Consider the following 17,209-nt stretch of genomic DNA (forward strand, 5'->3'; position numbering starts at 1 on the left):
AAGACCTTGACTGACATAAGACGCTGAAGCTACAGGACCAGGATGTCGAGGATGCCCCGGCACCTCATACCAAATGTTACGTGGCGGCCAGCCGAAGATTGAGGCGTGATGCACGATCAGCAAGAGATGATTTTGTTGTTGTTGTTGTCCTCTAGATAATGGCACGTACCCACTGCGGGGGATTGGCCAAGACACAGGCGGCAACTGATAGGTGCACAAAATGTTATACAAGGAAATAATGGTGGTGAAAATAAAATAATTTTGATAATAATAGCAATTAGGAAATAAATGAAAGGTTCTCAGATGTGTAATTGAAATAGGCTAAACAAATGCTGTGAGATCGGTGACTGAAATAGAGAACGGGGCTAAATATTCCACATTTCAGAAAGCTTTCGTTCCAGAGAAATATTGATCATGAGAAAGAGCAGAGCTTAAGACGGCAGCCGATTAGTGTCTGTAAGGAAGTTTTGCATGGCGGAGAGCACATTCCAGTTGCTGTGCTCAAGGGAGGAAGCCCCAAGAGACAGAGCAACCCCGGCTGACAGACTTAGACCAAGCTGCCGTAACGGAAGCTCCAGCAGGCGGCTCCGTAAAGAGGAGAAACGGCGGCAGGTCAACAAGAAATGGTCTATCGTTTCGGGTTCTCCGCAGAACGGGCACAATGGGGAGACCGCCAGACCAGATCTATAAAGGTAGAAGTTTAAGTGAGGCACGCGACAACGTAGACGCGTGAAGGAAACCTCAAGCTTGCGTGATCGCCATCCTTTACTGCACCACGGGTAAAGGAGATGCCGGAATTCGGGAGAGGAGGTCAGAGCTGATGCTGCGAATTCTTTCAAGAGCATATACCTGCGAAACCTGGCCGCCGTAACATATGCGCTGGGTGGAAGCACAGATACGACTGGGCCTTGAAGAGATGCCTTCGCCAGGGTATCGGCAACCTCATTCAAATGGATTCCTCTGTGCCCAGGCACCCAGACCAACCGTAATGAACACACGTGGGGTGGAACCAAGCATTTGAGTAACCGAAGTGCCTGAGATGTTGTAGGCGCGGTGAGAGAGGAACACAACGATAATGAATCTGTCATAATTATGACAGAAGACAAGGAGCTGTTTAATTTGCGCAACGCTAAGACTACTGCTAGAAATTCGGCCAAATAAATAGGGGTGTAATCGGGAAGACGGAGAGACAATGACCAGTCAAGGGAGATGGAGAAAATGCCAACACCGGCCTTTTCTTCACACTGTGAGGCGTCTGTCGCTATGAGCACATGAGATTTAAAGCACAGCAGGTAATCCTGCAATAAACCGCTGAGCAAATGAAAAGGCATTAACTTTGCATGTTTTGGAAAGATGTCATCGAAGACAATCTGAATAGATGAAGAGTTGGCGCACACCGGACGGATGTCCGAAATGCGGACGTTTAAGGGGTCAAGGAGGGATTGCACCAAACATATCTGAGGGGTACGGAAACGAGACCAGGATTCGTTGAAAAATGGCCGAGGCTGACGAAGGAAGATCAAATTGGAGGCATGAAGCGAAGAATCGCACATTCTTACGAACGTTTTCACCGTTAAGAGCCGAAATCTAGAAGTCAGTGATGGAATACGCGCTTCCAGGTACAAAACGGAATTCGCCACAAATTTTGGAAGACCCAAACAAAGGCGCAACGCCTCCCGCTCCAAGAGAATCAAGGGGCGAAGTTTATACGCTGGCGCACCAGAGAATAAAACACAGCCAAACTCTAAGACTGGACGGACGTACATTCTATAAATCATAAGAAGTGAGTGCCTTCTCATGCCAGAATGAACACTGCTCAGCCTGCGCAGCATACCGACTGCTCGGACTCCTTTCGCAGTGATCTGCTCGATATGGGCCCCCCAGGAAAGAGAAGGATCATAAATTACTCCGAGGTACTTGACACTTTGCACTTGAGGAATTACATGGCTGCTGTAAACAATAGAGATATTAACTGGACGAGAGAGCGGAAAAACCAACAAAGCACATTTATTGACATTAAGGGACAGATTAATGTCTCCTAACCATTGGTCTAGGACATTCAGGTAGGACTGTATGGACTGGTACAAAGAGGAAATGTCGTTCTCTGAAGCGAAAAAGGCGATGTCATCAGCATACACATAGGTGGACACCTGAGGACTGCAGGGAATACTGCTGAGTAAGATGTTGAAAAGTACAGAGGAGAGGACCGCCCCTTGGGGCACTCCTCTCGCTTGTCGAAATTTGCTTGATGAAACACCGTTCTGGAAGCAGTAAAATTCCCTGTCAGCAAGGAATTCAGCAACCCAAGCCACAAAGTATCTCGGAAGTCCTACTGCCTGTAGTCTTTGCAAGAGCGTCCTGTGCTCAACGCTGTCATAAGCTTTAGATACATCTAAAGTAACAAGCGCTGCGTATTGGTTTCGGCGACGAGCTAACTGTATGCGGCTCTCCAGATCGGTATGGGCACACCATATAGAGCATCCTGGTCTGAAACCAATCTGGCAAGGGTTCAACAACCCAGTCTCTGAAATAACAGACATTATTCTGCCATGCAACACCCTCTCAATTAACTTAACGAGATTCGAAGTTAAAGAAATTGGCCTTATATTGTCTAACACATAACCATCTCCCTGCTTTTTAGGCAACGGGATAATCTTTGCTAGACGCCACTCATTTGGAATCCATGGCCCCTTAAGAGAGTAATTTATAAGTGCCAGTAAGTCGGTGGGAGATTCCTCGAACAAAACTTTAATCATAAAAGAAGTCACACCATCAGGGCCAGGGGCCGCGGGTGGAAGGCGGGATACAATGTTCGAGAGCTCAGTGAGGGTGACCTCCTCGAAATCGTCCAAAGTGGCAAGAAATCTCTGAGGAGAAGGAAGAAGAGCCGTAAACCGGCGCTCAAGAGATGATTTAATGGTCCCTGGCCTAGCGCGAGCGCTCCGCCCGCGCCACCGCCAACTTCGTTTTCTTCGTCGCAATATTATTCAACAAAACGTAGAGATGAAGTGCGTGACTATGGGCAGGAAACGTTAGTTGATGGGATATGGGAAAGGTCTTCTTACAGCAGTGGACGTGGCTAATCCAATCAGATTAATAAGTGTGGGATGATTGTTTTTGAGAGACAAGGATGACAGCTTTGAAAGTGTAAGTATTGAAGCCGGTCCGTGGCTATTCTGTATATCTCGGTGGTAAGCGAACCTTCGTTTGTAGAAATCTCAATGTCCAGGGAGTTAACTGCGACGAGGGAGTTGCGAGTGAGTGAAAAATATGCTAAGATGGGAAGCGTAGAATTTCTGAGTGAAATATAGGAGTTCTAGTTCTCTGTAAGTCCAAAACAACTTGTCGTTATGCTTCTAGTTATTCGAGAGTTACGATAGAATATTTTTCTACAGTTAAAAAGCGTTAAAAAATTTCCCAAGCTTTTTTCACCCACCAAAGTACATGAGAGAAAAGCCATTGGCCACGACCGTTGCAGAATGCACAAGGTGCTCTTTTTTCGCTATGAGAAAGTTGATTCTTCACAATGACGGCGTGCTTGCAAACAAACTCAGCGAAAACGAAACATCCTTGCTGGAGCACCTTGGTTGCAAGATTTCAAGTAATATATCAAAATGTGTTGCATAATGTATTGCAAAATGTGTTGCATCATAATGTGTTGCAAATGTGTAGCACAAGATTTTTTTACGGAAAAAAATGATCGCCAGTACCTCATAACTTGTATTTCTTCAAGTGATTAATTGTCTTGAATGCCTCAGCTACGAATAATTTTGCTTAGTTCCGCAGAGGGAAAAACGGTAAGTACAGTAATATAAATCTAAAAAGGCGGCTTTGCAAAATTTCAATTGCAGCTTCTGACCTATATTACTTGATAATCTTGAGGACGTGCTGCGTCTATTGCGACAATGAACTTCTTTCATAAGGTCAAGAAGACAGGCGATGAGTGCCCATCTCGCCGTTCGAGCTACAAATGATCGTTCACGGAGAGGAACTTCCTAACATGTGTTTCCAAGCATATACATATCCTCGCATAAAAGCATGAGTTTAAGATAGTGAGCCAAGCAGGAAAAACACTATTAAACAGCATAACTAAACTAATGCAGTTTAAAAAGATACTTGGATACAACTAAACTGGAAGAAAGAACAGCTTGAATAAACAAAAAGTAAAAGCAGAAAACAAGCTGTCGATTCGCCCGCTCCTTCACACTAATTTTAAGAAATTTTTTGTGGATCATAAAACTGCAGCCCACTTACATCTTGAAAGGCTCGGAAACGAGTACGGCTACCATTCCCAAGGCATGACAACCCTTATTTTTTTATCGCTTTTAGCCAGTGTTGACCTTCGCTACCACTTTCGTTTTAAAGTGCTCTTTTTATTTCAACGCAGTTATTCTGACATGGTGCTGAACATATCCACGTCCCTGCTCCTGCCCGGTGCCGCTATATGTTGCACGATTTGTTTATGCAGCTTGCTAAGGAAGGAAGGAAGGAAGGAAGGAAGGAAGGAAAAACATTATTTTACTCTAGTCTTTTTTCCTGCTGTTTGGGGGCATCTTCAGAGACGTTTTTTCCTTGATTCTATCCCCAGGAGTCTTCTCTTTCGAAGTCGTCCGCCTCTAATCAGTGGTCGGCTGCCCTCAGTCCAGGGCTCCGCTAGCCACTGCCGCCCGTTGAGCTCGCTGTACCAGACCTTCTTGGTCTTCAAAGCGGTCGCTGGACAGCAGAGTCTCCCACTGCTCCGCACTCGGGTTTTGTATTTTGGGGACCACGTCTATGTTTTGGCAGGCCCATGTGATGTGGTATAGAGTAGGTTTTTCGTCGCAGCAGGGACATTTGTCCGCGTATATGGTAGGGTGCATTTTGTTTAGTATATGTAGGTTTGGGAAAGAGCCTGTTTGTAATTGTCTCCAAGTGACAGCTTCCTCTCTGCTGAGAGATTTGTGCGGTGGGGGATATCGCATTCTTCTGCCTCTGTAGTTTTGTACTATGGCTGAGTAATCCCTGGGTGCTGGCGCGAGTTCCGCGGGCTCGTCGGATGCTCGGAAAGTAATGTATCCTCGAGCTATCCTGTCGGCCTCTTGGTTCCCTGCCACCCCCGTGTGCCCCGGTACCCACACAATTTTGTGTGGGATCTTGTCGCTTTGTTCTTCTTGGTTTTTAATTCTGTCGCTCGCTGCGAGGAGTACACGGAGCGCGTGACGACCTATCCTGCCATTCATGTAATTTCGGCAGGCTGTTTGAGAGCCCGTGAGTATTGTTAGCAACCGCCCGGTTCTATAGCCCTCCGCCACCGCTAGAGCAACGGCTACTTCCTGGGACTCTGCAACTGTGCAGCCTCGGAGAGACGCGCTGGTCATTTCGCGTAAAGACGAATCGACCACCGCCGCCACAGCGATTTTGGTGTCTCCTCCTCTCCAAGACGCGTCTGCATACACGGTCGTGGCTTGAGGAGCGTATGTTTTTTCGATGAATTCGGCCCTCGCTTCTCTTCTGCCTCGATGGAGGTTGGGATCCATGTTTTTTTGGTATTGGCGCTACCTTGAGAGTCTTGCGAAGCTCGTCGGGGATCGTTGCCGTCCTCGTCATTTCTCGCATCTGCTCGCGGTATCCGAGCCTCTGCAGGAGCGCTCTTCCAGTCGTTGTCTGCAACAGCCTAAGTTTTTGCGACTCAAGCTGCGCCTCTCGTAGCTCCTCAAAGGTGTTATGTAATCCCAGGGCCATGAGTTTTTCTGTTGACGTGTTGCGCGGAAGTCGGAGCGCTGTCTTATACGCTTTGCGTAGCAGGGCATCCGCTTGTTGTATTTCGTTTTTGTTGAGGCACTGGTAGGGGAGGCTGTACGTGATTCGACTAACTACAAGGCTTCTGACTAGTTTGAGTGTGTCCTCTTCACGCATGCCATGTCGCCTGTTGGTGATGCGGGTGATCATGCATGTGACTTGTACTGTTGTTGCTTTGAGCAGGGTAAAAGTGTGAGTACTGCGCTGGTTGGATTGAACCCACATGCCTAAAATTCTTATTGTTGTCTTTTCGGGTATGGGTGTCGCGTCTAGGTAGACGTTGAGTTTTAGGTCCTCGTTGGTTGGGACGGTCCGGTTTTGCTTGCCTCTCCAGACTCTCAGCAGTTCCGATTTCTCGGTCGTGAATGCGAGTCCTCTTTCTGCGAAGTATTTCTCTATACAAGAGGCCGCTTGCTGTAGCCTTTCTTCCTTCTCTCCGAGACAGCCCGTGTTTGTCCAGACTGTTATATCGTCAGCATACATTGCATGCCTGATGCCTTCGATGTTCTCTAGTTTTCGAGCTAGGCCTATCATAGCTATGTTGAAGAGTAGGGGGGAGATAACTGACCTTTGGGTTTTCCCTTGTTTGGAGTGCGAATTTTGTCCGATCGAAGGTCTCCTATGCCGATGGTGGCAGTTCTGTCGAACAGGAAGGCTTTGACGAAGCTGTGGATTCTGCGTCCTCAATCCAGCTTGTCTAGGCCCGTAAGGATCGCTTCTTGGCTGATGTTATCGAATGCCCCCTTGATGTCCAGGGCCATTATGACTTTTTCTCCCGTCCGAGGTACGTTTCGCAGCACATCTTCTTGTATTTGGAGGAGAACGTCCTGCGTCGAGAGCTTTGCTCTGAAGCCGAACATAGTATGTGGTACACAGTCGTTATCTTCCATGTAATTTTGCAGTCTTAAAGTTACCACCCGTTCGTACAGTTTGCCAAGGCACGACGTGAGTGATATGGGCCTGAGGTTTTCAATTTGTAGCTTTTTACCAGGTTTAGGTATCATTATTACTTCGGCGTGTTTCCAATCTTCCGGAACCGTCTCCGCCTCCCAATGTTTTAAGAAAGCTGACGAGCTCTTGTATGAGGTCGTCGCTCAGGTTGCGGATTAGGGCGTTGTCGATTCTGTCCGCTCCGGCTGCCGTCTTTCTGGTGGTGTTTCTTATGGCCGCGTAAACCTCTTTCACAGTTATGGGGCGGCCGAGTTTCTCGTTTTCGGCTCTTCGATACGTTCCTTGGTATCGCGGGGGTTGTGATCGCCGAAACATTTTTCTCGTGCCTTCTCCAGTAGGGTGATGTCTGATCCCTCGAAGGAAATAACCTCTCTATTCACTCAAAGAGTGCTTCAGGACCAGTAGTATTGACTGTGCGGGTGCCAGATTACGTCACGACCTCGCCGATTAGGACGACTGCGTCCCGGTGCCACTGTTGTTTACGTAGCTCAGTACATATAGATGCACCTCGTTTGCATGGCAGGAAATGCAAGCTGAGCTCTTATTATCCTACATATTCTCTCCTCCTCTTTTCCACTTGGATCTTGATTTGTTCCCACACTACGATGACTTTCTAAAAAACACCGATAAACAAATCGCCTGCCTGTTAAACGCATAAAAGGCCGGTTGTTGAAACCGCGTAGGAAGGGCTCTCCCGGCTAATTGTGTCTGCATTCAGCAATGTGACCGATACTTTATTGAAACCGCTTTATCCAGATGTATGTTTGAAGACCGTTAGTATGATTTACAACAGCCAAATTTTCTGCCTCAACTGACGCCAATCGATCCTGGCCGCGGCGGCCAAATTTCGATGGAGGTGAAATGCTAGAGGCCCGTGTACTGTGCGATGTCAGTGCACGTTAAAGAACCCTAGGTGGTCGAAATTTCCGGAGTCCTTCACTACGGCGTCCCTCATAGCCTGAGTTGCTTTGGGACGCTAAACCCCAATAAACCAATCAACTGACGCCAACTACTGGGGCCGGCTGCCTCCAGCATTTCAGTGAAGAGCGGAACAAAGTAGCCCCTCTCGCGCAGTGCGAACGCTGCGGAATGTAAGCAATAAACGTTATGTAGTCGCGGTTCCAAGTATTACAGTCTATGGCGATTTGCTTTCGATAAAACTCGTGAATTGGCCGAAATTGTGCGCACGAATCCAGCGGATCGTTAGGCCTTGTTTTGCATGCAGTGATAGGCTCCACTGTAACTGCATCAAAATCTAGACAACGCTTAGTCTTAGTGAACACTGGCGCATAGGCTTCGACGGTGACGCGTGAGAAAAACATAGCTAATAGATTTTCGTGAACCGATTTTCCAGGTCAGTTTAAAGATGATGTTTATGCTATGCGGCAGATTGTTGTTGAAGGCATCATCCATCAACGAACCATAACGCCTGACAAATCAATCACATTCTCCAAAAAAACAAATATGCATCTCTACTGCGCTGCGCTGAATGTCAAAGTCCACAAGTGTTGGTAAAACACAGCTCAAGTGAAGCATACGTGCACGAATATATGCCCATTCGCGTAAAAAAAAAACTAGCTAATCGACCCTCGTTTTTCGTGCGAATTAGTGGCAATGGCCACTTCTAAAGCAAGACAGAAAGGACGCTGGTATATGGTAGGCGAAAACGGAGCGATGTCATTTCTTTCATGCGCCTTTAAAACATACGCACAATTCAGACGCACCGTTATTCTGAGTCAAGGTGTGGTTTCCTTGATCAGACCACCACGCATGAAGCTGTGATGCGATAATTCATTCCTGAGCAATAATTTTAGATTGCCCTAAACATAAAATTCCCAGAAACATTTGACCAATCCCGAATTCCTGTACTTCCCATCTTACCGCTTATACTCCTTAATGGGCTTATTAGTTTATTCCGTTCCCACTTCAATTCTAGGCTAATTCCAAACCTTACCATCATGTGATCGCCCACATGGCGTCACGCCTTTTCTCACTCTACTCGAGGAAAACTTGGAATATGTCGCTGTTCCTATAACTACACCCGACAGCCATTGACATTTGTTATGACTTGAGAATTTGCCCTGCGCTTTCCGCGAAATCGCACACACGATTCCCGCGGTTCGCTAGGCCTCGTTTACATGCAGTGGTAGGCTTCATTACCATCGCCTCAAAATGCAGAGAGCACTTAATCATCCGTTGTCAGTGCTGGCATGAGCATGTCATAGTTGTCGCCAAGTTGCACGTATGCTATGAAAAAGACAAGCGAAAAGATTACTTCTACAATGGGTTTTTCGGGCAGAAAGAACAGCACGGCACAATGCACACAGAGCAGAACGGCTTTCACTGACAGCCAGCGGTTCCAGCAGCACCAACCCGAAGCACGCGCTTACCAAGAGCAGTCCCGCTGCCGGAACTCCGTTGTTACGCTCCTAATAAATTTTCGCCAATGAATTTCACGGGTCAGCTTAATAGTGATGTTTTTCAAGCATGCTCTTACACGAAGCGTCCGCCGTCAAGACGAAATAAACGTTGACAAATCAGTCGTTCTACCTGCCAGGAATATGTATCTCTTCAAGGCTGCGGTCAATGTTAATGGCTACAAACATTGTTAAAATACAGCTCGAGTGAAGCATGCGTGCAAGAATTTATGCCTACTGGCGTAAAAAAGAATAAAAGATAAAGGGCAATGTTAGGGCATAGGAGTGTGATTGTCCGCTTTTAAAGCATCAAACAAAAGACTCTGGCACATCGTAGGTGACAGCCAGGAAAATTTTATTTGTTTCATGTGCCACTAAAAATACGCGTGATTCAGAGGCACAATTATTCTGTGTAAAATGTGCTTTCCTTCCAAAGACCACCGCGTGATGCTATGATGCGGTGATCCATTCCTAACCAGTAAATTTAAACACTGAACCAGTGCCCTTGATAAGCTCCGGCGTGTTACGAAGGTTGCGTGTAACGTTAGATGGGTGCTAACGCATTGCTTAGTTCTGATGTGCTTAGGGATCGGGACCAAGGTTTTCACCGCATGAGGATGAAGCAGGCAGACTACGGAGGGAAGCCTTCAGGATAAGCAGTAAACTTGAAGATTTATTTACGTATTGATAACATAAACAGGGAGACCCAAAAGTCAGGAAAAAAGCTCTGTGACACAGCACCGATTGCGCTTAGCCACCGCGGCGGGTACGGCAGTCTGAGCAGCGGCGAGTCCCGTGGTCTGACGTCACAGCCACACCTCCGGAGCTGCTCCCGCAGAAGGATAAACAACAACACCCGATGGCCTTGCGAAAAATGGCGTAGTGAAGCTCTCGCTACAATAACTTTATTGACACCCGTCAGAGAAGTTGAAGGGGAGTCAGGTCTATACATGTTGGCTTACGTGTGTTCTGACATTGTACACCGGCGTTCCGACATCAGCCGAATTTCGTTCCATAGACTGCGGACGCAGGCTTCTGTGCTGCTGGGACATATGGAGGAGGAGGAGAAATAACTTTATTTCCGCCGACAAATGTAGCTGACGGTGCGGGGTTATAGCCCCATCAAGTGGCCATGAGCCCGTGGCGTTCGGCGACTTCTATGGCTCTTGTCACAACCAGGATCTGTGTGTCCGAGTCGGAACTGAGCAATGCGGCCTCCCACTGCTCTGGATTCGAGAGCTGCAAACCTAGAGGAGGGGTGTCCCGAGGGTAAGCCCGGAGTATGTGGGATAGAGTGGCATGTTGGCCACATAGTTTACAGGAAGGGGAGTAGACCCCACGGTATATGCGGGCATATATCGCGGGGTTGGGGAATGCGTTCGTTTGGAGTTACTTCCACGCAACCTCTTGGGGTTTGGTCAGTGAACTATGTGCGGGGGGGGGGGGGGGGGGGGGGGATATAGAAGTCTACCTCTACCTAAGCGGTAGTGCATGGTTATGTCGACCGGGATGTGGTGTCGCCCGTCCTGCGGACGGCGAGAGGTCGTGTGGTTACATTTCATGCTGGGAGATATGAATTCGCATTAAACGGTGTAAGACGCGACTCGCTTCGAAGCAGCGACGGCGGATGAGTCGGAGAGCAACACCGCCCTCACCTGGCGAGACTGTGACGGCTGTTTCTGTATATGGTGAGGTGTGCGCTAGAACGCCTTACGCTCCTTGACTATAGCAATGCCTTCGTGGGAGAACAGCAGTGCTCGGAAACGAGTAATGCAACCAGTGACAAAAACACAGCCAAGCGGCGGCAGGGTCGCTTTGTCATGCAGCTGGTGAGAAAAAGAGAACGTGGAAATTTCGTTTAGCATGCTGAAGGAGTGCGTGTATGTCGTGTAAAAGAGACCTTTCGCGCGAAACTAAGCGCTTTCGGAGATACTTTTTGCTCTTGCCACATACCGATCACATCCCTATCACATCCCTATCACATCCCGATCACATCCCGATCACGGGATCTTGAATTTGCTCTTGAGGTCCTCGATAATCTTGTACGGCGGGATCTTGCATGCGCCTGCCATGTCGATCATGTGCACGTCGTACACCAGCCACGCGAAGCGATGCCGCGGGGGAATGCTGTTTATGAAGTTCATCTGCGAATGGGAAAGCATGTCGAACATGAAACCAGCTCTTGCAACCGACGTTACGCACAGGATAGACTTATTCCTGTTTTCTCACTTCATTTTTATCCATGAATCTAAGTATTCGGCAGCACTTTTACGTAGCCTTCCTGCAAGCTCTGGGTAAGCAGCGCTTGTGCTGACATTTTAACTGAAGCAGATGCATTGAAGGGTGTGTGTCGGGGTTTTGTCATAATACAGAGTTTTTTTCTATATCAGACTAAGACGCTAATTATTACTCGCGGGCGACATAATTTCAAAGTTTTTAGCTTTTTGTAAGGAGGATACCAAGATTTCAGGAAAAAGTTAGCACCCTTCCATATGATGGAACACACAATTTCTTCCACGCTGTCATACCTATATACACACCCTTAATTAACACTGCTTTTACGGAGTCTTTAAATGCCCCTTTTTCGCTCATAGCCATCAGATATCATTGCATAAGCAAATTGGCATATATTTTTACATATTTAAGCGGCCATGCTTGTGAAACAAGCACAGCAAAGCCCGCACTGACCGCTTCCGTACCGTACCTACAGTAAAAGACAGCAGCGCGTCCCTCTCAACAATTTTCAGCGTTAACTTCGCGTGCCTAACTTGATTTAAAAAACAAACTTTCCTAAACAAATTAAGTGCATATATATGGCCGGCTGCCCGGAAACCACCAAGTTCTTTCGGCTGCCAAACTAGCACAATATACTTTAGCAAATATCTTGTAGGAATCGGACCGTCAGCTAATCGGTCTGTAATCATCAAGGCATCGCCTTTCTGAACCACACTACTGCTGCGCCGCTGTTGCGTATGAAACTACGCGGTATAGTGTGCAATATATTGCGAGCCTTTTATTAGTTCCTCTTCCATTAACACCAGTGTGAATTTCCTGTGCACCACTGTACCATCCGCGACATGAATCCGCGACATCGTTGGGCTTGGTGGCTGTACCATGAAGCAGACCGCTAATCCGCTTCTGTTCATGATGAAGATGCTCGTAGCAGTCGTCACACACGCGCTGCTGCTCGCACTGGTTTCGGCTGGGCCATCGTCATCGACGGCACCTGACACACTGTCTATAGACCTTTTCAAAAAGGTTCATGGGGGCCGCCATATTGGGCACTGGGCTGTGCTTGTAGTACAGGAAAGAGTTGAGCCCAAAAAAATGGTTTTCCCGAAGGTCGTGAACTAATCCGCTTCTGTTCATAATGCAGGTCAGTAAATAATACGCTTTACTTTCAAATAAAGCTAGTAATCGCTGCCTGCTGTAGCTTCCGAACACAGAGTGGAGTGTTGATGTCGCTATTGAATGTTTAGAAACGATTCGTGTTTGCTACTGTTGTCCGGGGACATACAAACGAATCCGGGACCTGCCACTGCAGAGTCAGTGCTTGCTGAATTGAAGAAGTTGTCTTCTGATCAGGCTACAATAATCAGTTACGTCCACGACATTAAAACCAAGCTAATAACTACAGAGAAAATTCAGAGGATTGCCGATTTAGAGAGCCACTATCCCAGTCTGGTTACTTTGAAAACAAATGTAGAAAGTGTGCAACGCAACGCCGAAAAGACTACTCAGCTCTTGCAGGATGTGGAGACCTGATTTTATGACGCCGAGAACCGCTCACGAAGATGCAATTTGATTTTTTACTGCCTTTCCGATCCTACACATCCGAGATATATGCCGAATCCACGAACATTTGCGTTAACAGCGCTTGGCATGACTATTGTGGTTAAAGATAGCGTTTGAGCATGCGTGGTCAGCTGTATAAGTATGCGTTCCCAAGAGGGAAAACCAGTTGTTAGTGCGCCTGTGTGTGTCTCTGTGTCTCTTCTTTGTGGTTCGTCCCTTGTGTGTGCAACCTTCACCTTCACAGCAACATGTACCAACTAGGCCCAACCGGAGTTTTATTAAGGAAGTCATCATTCGCCACTGCTCCAATCAACTCAGTTTGACGTTAGATAGTAAGGACATCGAACGTGCACACTGTCTTGGGCATCACAACACAGAACGCTAGTATCCCATAATTGTGAAATTTGCATCCTTTAAGACAAAACAAATAATCCTTTCAAATGACCCCAAACTAAAAGATACTCATTTCAGCACTGGTGTGGATTCCTCCCACCGAGTTCGAAATGTAAGAAACCAACTTGTCCCGTTTGCCAAATCAAAGTCAACTAAATTTTTTCTGCGTTACAAAAATCTCCATATGGGCCCCAAACGCTATTTTTTATGAGACTGAGCAAACATCGGCACTACACCCCCAAACTTGTCCTCGTCCTAATCTTACGTTTTCGGCAATCTTTACTAACATAAGCAGTTTCATTCCAAAGCGAGAGCTCGTGTCAAACCTGGTGTTGTCATCTGATAGCAACTTGCTTATATGAACAGAAACGTGGCTAATAGATGAGATTAGTGATTGCTAGGTGCTTGCTGATCTACCAAATTTTTCTCTTTCGTTCAGATCGTAAAAACGCACATGGTGGAGGTGTTCTGATTCCGGCAAGCAACCACTTACCATTCAATGTTCTAAAAATTTCATCCGACATTGAATTAATTAATTTGACTCATCTATCGAGCAGCACCAAATTCTGTGCTGCTGAGTGTCTGCTACAGGCCGCCCCACAACACCCCCCCCCCCCCCTGTTTGCCGCCAGCTAAATGCAACCTTATATAAATTAACCTCGCAGTATTGCAATGCTCACATTCTCCTTTTCAGGAATTTTAATTACCCAACTATTAACTGGCATAACCTGGTGCACTCCATCGATAATCGAGCTGATACAAAAGGATTTATTGTTATCTGTTCGAATTTTAATCTTACCCAACTTGTACTAGATCATACGCGTGTAGTAAAGGACACTGCAAATATTCTATATTCAGTTTTAATGAGACATCCTGAAAGCCCCGCCGCGGTGGCTCATTGGTTACGGCGCTCGGCTGCGGATCCGAAAGACGCGGGTTCGATACCGGCCGCGGCGTCCGAATTTCGATGAAGGCGAAATTCCAGAGGCCCGTGTGCTGCGCGATGTCAGTGCACTTTAAAGAACCCCAGGTGGTCGAAATTTCCGGAGCCCTTCACTAAGGCGTCCCTCATAGTCTGAATTGCTTCGGGACATTAAACTCCAACAAACGAAACGAACGAGATATCCTGAAAGTTTGGTTTGGGTTTATTGGGGTTTAACGTCCCAAAGCGACTCAGGCTATGAGGGACGCCGTAGTGGAGGGCTCCGGAAATTTCGACCACCTAGAGTTCTTTAACGTGCACTGACATAGCAGAGTACACGGGCCTCTAGAGTTTCGCCTCCAAAGAAATTCGACCGCCGCGGCCGGGATCGAACCCGCGTCTTTCGGGTCAGCAGCCGAGTGCCATAACCTCTGAGCCACCGCGGCGGCTCACATCCTGATAGTTTCTCCTCCGTTTCTTTCTTTGCGTGGAATTGGTGTCCATAAAGTCATCCACACAGTCTTTAATTTCAATCCAATTCCGCGCCACAGTCAGGAAAAGACAACCCGGCTGTATGATAAAGGCAACTATAAAGCAATGAACAGCGAGCGGCACGCCATCTTTCCATCTTTTAAAGCAACTTTTCAAAGCAGACCTATCGAGGAAAACTGGCCGATATTTACACAAAATCCTAACTCCCTGGCAGATAAACTCATCCCGAAGACTGCTCTTCATGAAAGTCGAAACCAGCCTTGGTTCACGAAGTCACTGAAAAAGCTCAAAAATAGAAAGTAACGCCTATTACCCACAGCTAAAACCAATCTAGTACCTGCTAATGGGACAAATACTATGCCGCTGAGAGCTAGTATTTATCAGTATTCAAAAACGCTAAGCGATCTTTTTATCACGACGACTTGCCGAGAATTCTAAAACGTTTCACAAAAAAGTTCTGGCAAATTATAAACCCCAGCAATGTGCGTTCAGTTACCCTCAGTAAAGATTCAGGAGAGCCATTAAGTAGTACTGAATGTGCTAATATCTTTTCAATTGCTTTTTCCTCTGTTTTCACCAGCGAGCCTGGTACGCCATAACCAGTTCTGCCTACTACCATTCCGCACACCATGCCTGTAACCAAGTGTTTCTGCAAAGTTTAGTTGCTTGGGGCTGTATGCTAGCATCGATTTCTTCTAGAAACTGATTTTGAAATCTTCATTTCCACTGTAATGTTGTATATAATAGCATTAAAGTGTAGACAATGATTTAAAAATCAGTTTCCAGAAGAAATAGTTGCTAGCATACACCAAACAACTAAAACTCAACAAAAGTACTTCGGCACCAAATAAATTCCTCAAACGACACGAAATCTTCTTCTATGATTCTAGTCTACCGAAACGGCGTAATAGCTATTGTTTCCCGGCGTTAAAATCTCCGTATGTGTTGCAATGAGTGGGAACGTGAAAGAACCCAAGACCATCCAGAATAGGGCGCTGTCGTAGGCAAAGTGCCGTTTCTAGGCGTTAAGCACTACATACCGTGTTAACGTTTCTTAGTTTTAAGAGAAAAAAGGAAGTGTTTTCTCCCAAGGGCTGTTTAGTTCTTAGGGGCACATTTTTTGCTATGATAGTTTCCCATGTTTGTAATTATGATATTCCAAATTAAAGTAAGAAATGACTTGTTGACAATGGGGCTACGAGCACAGGCCGTCGAAACATAAATGCGCAGAATATGACGTAATGATTGCATGTAAGTAGGTGGCACCGTCCCTTCCTCCAGATTCATGGTATAAGGAGTTGTTTGGATGAATTATAACTCCAGTAAAAGAGTGTCGACAAGTTGTGTTCTTTGGATAAAATTGCACCAAGCCCGCCTACTAGGAATCTCATGACATCGACTGGTAAAATGCAGCAATTTAATTCAAAGAGCGGAACTTGGCGACAAGCATTTGCTTTTTGTTATGATTCATTAAAACGACTCTAGATACCACGAACTGGAAAGAAGAGACGATGCCACGCATCTCTATGTGCGATCATTAAGCCATATTCTGCGCATGCAAGTTTCGACTGCGTGTCCTCCTAGCCTCATTGTGAACAACGAACGCGTACGGGTTCGAAATGTCATTATTTACTTTTACTTAGTCAGTGGCCTGTTACACTTTCACTTCAACTAATCCCTGAGCAGACGAACTTTAGTCGAACCCTTGACTATGATATTAACACTGTCCTGTTCTTAAGGTCTTTCCTGAGGGAAAGACATCTCTGGGACGAATTTCGGGTCGGACACTAGGAATCAGAAATACACGATGCTTCTACTTTGCTTTGGAGGTGTCACACTTTTTTTTGTTTATGTGTGACATCGACTGTCATCGCTGCCGCAACGAGTCTCCAGCAAGCAAGTGCTGTGTAACCACACATCACAACACGCAACAACTGCCAGCCAGAACAGCTTCCCGTGCACCCACCTTCGCCATGGCGGTTTTCGGAGTCTCCCACAACACGTAATCATTTTCAGAGCCCTTCACGACGGCGACGTTTGTGGACTCGTTCAACTCTCTCGTTTTGTCCTTGTCCGCGTAGCACGCCTGCAAGGATCAAGCTCGGGATGTGACATGCGTCGCCAAACAAAACACGGCAGTGAAAAACAACACCGGAGCATAACACGCGGCTAAAAAGAATTTTAGCGCACCGCGACCGTCCACTTCAACCGCCAAGCGGCAACAGCGCATGCGCTGTTGGCCCCGAACGGTTGTCCGCGCATGCGCTGATGATCGCAGGCAGTAAGCGCATGTGATTGCAGTATCCGATAGAGCTATGCCAAGACGCTCAAACATTACACAACCGGTGTTTTTGCACGCAAACTTGACTAAGAAAACTCTAAACTGAAAAGAGTAAAAAGCTAATAAGCTGGCCTCTAGCCAACTTTCTTTCGGGCAAGAAGACCGCTTACTAATTTTTTA

General features: G+C 46.7%; 1 protein-coding gene across 1 annotated transcript in view; it reads right to left on the reverse strand.

Annotated features, from left to right (window-relative positions):
- Positions 1–11,010: 11,010 nt before the first annotated feature.
- The window catches only part of LOC149332071 (uncharacterized), a 38,279-nt gene continuing 32,080 nt past the window's right edge, over positions 11,011–17,209 (reverse strand). Inside the window, exons 6-7 of the mRNA XM_089557462.1 lie at positions 16,715–16,834; positions 11,011–11,290 (exon numbers count right to left, since the gene is read on the reverse strand). Coding sequence (XP_089413588.1) covers positions 11,147–11,290; positions 16,715–16,834 — 264 coding nt within the window. The 3' untranslated portion in view covers positions 11,011–11,146. The remainder of the gene's footprint in view (positions 11,291–16,714; positions 16,835–17,209) is intronic.

This window comes from Amblyomma mixtum, chromosome 8, assembly GCF_055824585.1.
Source record: "Amblyomma mixtum isolate Tamu chromosome 8, ASM5582458v1, whole genome shotgun sequence".
Lineage (NCBI taxonomy): Eukaryota > Metazoa > Arthropoda > Arachnida > Ixodida > Ixodidae > Amblyomma > Amblyomma mixtum.